Here is a 5,559-nt window from a genome sequence, read left to right as displayed (position 1 = left end):
ATTCTAGCACAAATTTTTAATAACTAAAATTTATCACACGTAGTAAACTGTAAATTAAATAAGTATCAACCAGATATTTAGTAATGCTAAGTATAATTTTAAGATAGGTAAATCTCATATATTTTTTTTAAAAATAATAAATTTAGAGTCTATTATTAAAAAATAATTTTTTTATGTCTCAAATTTATTTATTTATTTGAAAAATATGAGATTTATATAAAAAATAAAAAAATAAATTTTTAATAATAAATTTTTTTTTTTAAATGACTATATAATACTTGTGTACTTTACTATTTATATATATAATATTACTCTTTTTATAAAAGACAAATAGAACTGATTGTAGGCAAGTTCTCTCATATTTACTCTTTTGACTATTTTTCAAAACTTTTTTGGGTAAATAATTAAGGATGGAAAAGACGAGCAAGTAGGGACAAACCCAGATCTGGATTTTTTTCATCTGGAAAATATCAATCTCTCTTGCTGGAATTCTACTAGAGAAAGCCATTAAAGCTCACATCTACTTTCTATTCATTCTTTAATTTATTCAATGTTTATTTTCTCGAATCTCTTGCAAGGACGTTGCATTGTACGGACATGAGAAAGAGATAAGGATGAAAATAGCAGTTGCCTTGAGGAGAGTGGGACGAGAATTATTGAGAGAGAGAGAGAGAGAGAGCAACAAAAGGAGGTGAATGGGAGAGATAAGCTGCAATCGGTTTTATTTTTTCATTGTGAGAATCCATACGTGGCATAATATTATTGGACGGTGTAAATCTATTCTTATCACCCATCCGGGCCCAAGCGTTTCTCTAAATATTAATAGATGATTAGAAGTAAAAATAAAGATCGTTAAAAAAAAAAGAGACGGATGTAATAAAAATGTCATAAGAATTATAAAACCCAATCCAGAAGCCTAACCTAATTCACAAGCCATTGAGGATCAAACTCACAAGACGCACGACATGCCCCATAACCCTAAACATGGATCCATCCCACCTCAAATGATTCCATTCTGTGGTCCAACTCATTTTACTTGAAAAGCCTATTACGGAAAGGCATATAGAAATCTACACATGTGGCCATCAAAAAGGTCCATCAGAAGGGAGCACAACATAGATCGAAGTTCCTCTCAAAATGCATATGGAAGCTAGACATCATGCATGGCACCATTTCATATAAGCTCCATTCTACCTTAAACATATAGTTTGGGTGCCTGATTTCTTATCTCCAGACACAAACTCAGTTGAATGAACAAACTGAAGAACTCGTCATGTAAACTATGACAACTAGATGAGAGATCTGCATTGAGCAAAAACCTCAAAGCAAAATTTCTTGGCAGTAAACAGGTTCTTTTCGAGACAAAACATCAGTATCATATACATGATCACCAGAATTTGCTGACAACAATGTTATAAGAAAACCCAAGATTGGAAACTACAGACCCCAGCAATAAAATCCTAAAAAGTTGGGGGCCAAGTAGTTTGTTCAGGAAACCATAATTTGCCATGACAAGCAATGAAATGAATTCAAGCGTGGACCACTGATACAATATCCATATTAGTAGAATAGCAGTCAAATTATCAGTACACGTAACATACCCATTTTCACCTGGGAAGCATCATGGCAATAAGGAAGCCCAAATTCCCCTGTATCGGGTATCATAGCCACGAGCCCCCAATCAGCCTTCTCAGGTGGCCATTATTTGATAGTTAAGCTATATGTATTTTGTGTGCAACTAATTGAAGAATGAAATTGTATTTCATTCGGTCACCAAAGACAACCCCCCCAGCTGTTCTCTGATAACAAAACCTTTGAAACGAGTGCTTAGTTTGCGCGGTCTCTGAGGACTTCAAGATCCATTTCAGTTGGGTCTGTTGCCTGAATCTCATAATGGATGCCCGCCAGCTCCCTTCTGAACCTTTCCTTTGATGTTGCATAGAGCATCTTAGCACGGATTCTAGATACAGCAGGAGACCTAGATTATTGAAAACAAAAACGTTAACACCAGAGTTATTGGAAACAAATAAATTAAATTAAAACACAGAACTACAGCTAAATATATTCCCCTGCTTTAAGATCCTTTCACAAGGAAATGAAAGTCAGAAGCTTAAAATTATCCAAACATTGAAATCTATATATACATTACCATAGCCACATAAATGAATATAGAACAAATAAGAACTTCAGCAATTCACAAAATGGCCCTCGCCAAGATCTATCTCCAGCATCACTTCCATGGAGACCACATACCAACTCTGAAAAATTATCAAACATCAATGTTTTTAACCGTATACTAAAACATAGTGGGCCATGATACCAAAGAAAGGGCACAATTATCCTCAAGACCACCAATCGATTCAAATATTACTTTAACCATATTATTACAAGATTCAAACACAAGAAATCCTCTACTAATGAAAGCATCCTCTCCAAACGCTCACGCCATAGCACTTACCATAGAGAAATCTCAATGCCATCCAATTCATTAGCACTCTGTCTACAAACGCGGAACACCAAGGATGATATCCCAACAGAAAAAGGGCATATCATCGTGGTAAGGTCCATTAAGTTTACACACTTTTTGTGTAATAGTGCATAGGGGCATCTAGTGATAAGAAAAAGGTCTATGGGAGCCACAAACATGTATTATAAGCTATTCTCCATACAGACGAACATTGGCAACCACATAATGACGAGTTTATAAAGTCAGGAGAAACCATGATGATAGAGAGGAATCAAGGAAATGATGAAGGGAAGCTAAGTACTATAACGACAATGATAAACAACATGTTCCCAGGAAAATAACGTTGTGATATTGACTTGTGTTAAGAGTAATAATCAGAGAACATGCAAAAAATGATCAACCTAACAGATCATATAAGTCCATCGACATAACACGCTGAGGGAAGAACACAAGGTGGTAATGTATGACTGGCTCCTTCTCATTCTCATTCAAACGAAAAAATAAATAAATAAACTCAACTAATGAATTTAGACTGCAAGTACGGCACTATAGGCTTTGCTGATGAAACAAACCCATGACAGTATCAGTATCACTGGCGTGAACAGAATATTAGCCTGAATTTAAAATAACAGGACCTAAGGCACCTTTGATGAGTGCAATTGCACAATAACAGGACCTAAAATGACTTTTTTTTTTATAAGTAAAACAGGACCTAAAATGATAGAGAGTTAAGCATTTGCAAACTAGACCAACCATGCAATAAAAAATATCTTGCTCTTCTGGCAGTTCTCAGAAGTCACAAAGTCATAGTCATAAACTGCATATCGGCAATCATTCTCTGGCAAAGATGCAGTTAAGTCATCGTAGCTTTCAGCTGGGCCTCCAGTTTTTTCGACCACAACCTCTTTTTTCTTCTCATCAATCTTGAAAATTACATAGCGGTGCACCTTCTTCCTCTGCAGTTCAAGGTACGTGGTCATGCTTTGCTCAGCAACGCCCATGCCAGAGGAAGCATTTGTCTGAAAATGAAATTCGAAAGTTACTTGATCATCAGCTATATTGCAAATGAAGCGTAATTATTTGTGATGCCAATAATAGTACAACTATAACAATATACCAAAGAGACTTCCATATTATTTGCGACTTTTGTCAAACATGACGATCCCACAAATATCCTTCAAGTCAATGTCCCGATATTGTCTTTCCAGCCCCATATGAACATCTTTTCTTTGGGAGGTTTCTGTTGGTGGGGCTAGGCTAGGTTTCAGGTTTGTCCATGGTTAAGGGGGCACACAAGAGTATTCCAATTTTTTCCAATTCGCTCTTTCTTTTCTTCTCTGGTCCAAGACATGGCCTAAAGTTATGGCTGCTCCCAACAACAACAATCGTTCATGAAGCACAATTTCTAATGCAGTCAATCTTGATATGCACAATGCTTCAAGATTTTCCCAGGTTATGCAATTCCTTACAACATGAGGGCACAGACGTTTCTTAAGAGCTAACGGTGTAAGACTACAATTGATCATAAATATGGGAATTAAATTCGTAATGCCAATGCAGTGGATCCCAATTTAAAAAATTCCGCTTTTGCTGTGTAAAGACTTAACGATTTTTTTACCCATTAAAAAAAAAAGAAGAAAAATATCTCATTGAAATATATATCTCTTCCCCCCATTTGCTTGCTTATAAAAAAAAAAATCTCCTCCCCCCATTTGCATGCAACTAAACACAGAATAACTACTGGCATTCAAATCAAACCTAAAAGCCTTTCAAGTCAAGGAATCAGAAAGTCGGACACAGTAGAAACGGAAAATTAGTAATGCAAAGCTATCTTCGAGTTTTTGGAGTAAAAACTCCAACAAATCAAAGCCGAGAACTTTAAAGAAAGTTACTCTGAAGTACAATAGAATAAGATCTATCTCAGATTTACATGCACGCAACTCATAATAATAATACTTAAAAATAAAGCACTGAAACATTAGATCTAAAGGAAACGATTGCAAAAACAAAACGAAGCGAAAAAAACAAAGAAAACGAAATGAAAACTTGTGGTGAAAGCTTAAGCTTACCCCCCTCCCCCGGTAAGACATGGCTGCTTTGGTTGCAAGCTCACAATGAGAGAGAGAGAGAGAGAGAGAGTGTAGAGAGAAAGACAGAGGACAAAGAAAGTGTAAGGAGACGAAAGAAGGATAAAAAGCAGCCACCGAAGAAATTCAACGAAAAAAAGAATGATTATCGTAAAGAAAATATTCTCTCCCTCTGGTTTGAGAGAGAGATTCGTGTTTTGACGGAAAAGAAAAGAAAAAGGAAAGCGCCGCGTCAGCGTATTCTTTTCCTGAAAAGGACCGCCATTATCCGGTGGACGGAAGGGCAGCTAAGGCTAGCGTCACGATCAGCTGATAGACTTCCTGATGACAGACGAGTATTTTAGCGTGGATTTGGGCGGTTGGTGTGACATGTCTCAGTGCGATTATCTGAGGATGATGGTGTTCAGATCTGACGGTGTTGAAATATGTAACAGAATTATGTGTGCGCTTCACTGCTTTGGGTTCCTTTTTTTTTTTTTTTAAATTTGTATTCCTTGCGTCAACTTGGGTCAAATTACTGGACACTTTTCAATGGCCATCAATCGGAAATCATCGATCGACTATACGGAGTAAATTTTATTATTTAATTTATATAATACTTCTAATTTTTTTAATAAATAAGTTTTATACATAAAATATTTAATTAAATAAAATAAAATATAGAGTCAAAATTTGAATTTAAGATCTCTATTTTGATGAGAAGCATTTTTCATAGTATTATGAAAAGAATTTTATCATGATATCAGAGCAAAAGTCATTTCGAATTCTAGGTTACGTTTAGAACGGGATGCAATTGAGTTCGTCTAAGAGCATTCTTAATTGGCTTGGCCAAATGAGGAGATTAGTTAAAATTTAGACAATTTGTACTAAAAAGACTCTATATTGGATTGGACATCTCTAAAATAATTTGAATTTCTGCTACAATGATTAGTCAAATATAGAGAACCACAATTAGTTCACCAAACATTAAAATAATAATTTCTCACTCCAATTAAGTTTAATCTC

General features: G+C 35.4%; 1 protein-coding gene across 1 annotated transcript; it reads right to left on the bottom strand.

Annotated features, from left to right (window-relative positions):
* Window positions 1-1,502: 1,502 nt before the first annotated feature.
* Window positions 1,503-4,758, bottom strand: LOC108981492 (actin-depolymerizing factor-like). Its single transcript, XM_018952686.2, has 3 exons — window positions 4,537-4,758; window positions 3,221-3,486; window positions 1,503-1,978 (listed from the first exon to the last, which is right to left on the bottom strand). Exons 1-3 carry the CDS (start codon window positions 4,555-4,557, stop codon window positions 1,828-1,830), a joined length of 438 nt encoding a protein of 145 aa, XP_018808231.1. The 5' UTR covers window positions 4,558-4,758; the 3' UTR covers window positions 1,503-1,827.
* Window positions 4,759-5,559: the final 801 nt, after the last annotated feature.

This window comes from Juglans regia, chromosome 12 (assembly GCF_001411555.2).
Source record: "Juglans regia cultivar Chandler chromosome 12, Walnut 2.0, whole genome shotgun sequence".
NCBI lineage: Eukaryota > Viridiplantae > Streptophyta > Magnoliopsida > Fagales > Juglandaceae > Juglans > Juglans regia.
This window is presented reverse-complemented; position numbering and strand designations above follow the sequence as displayed.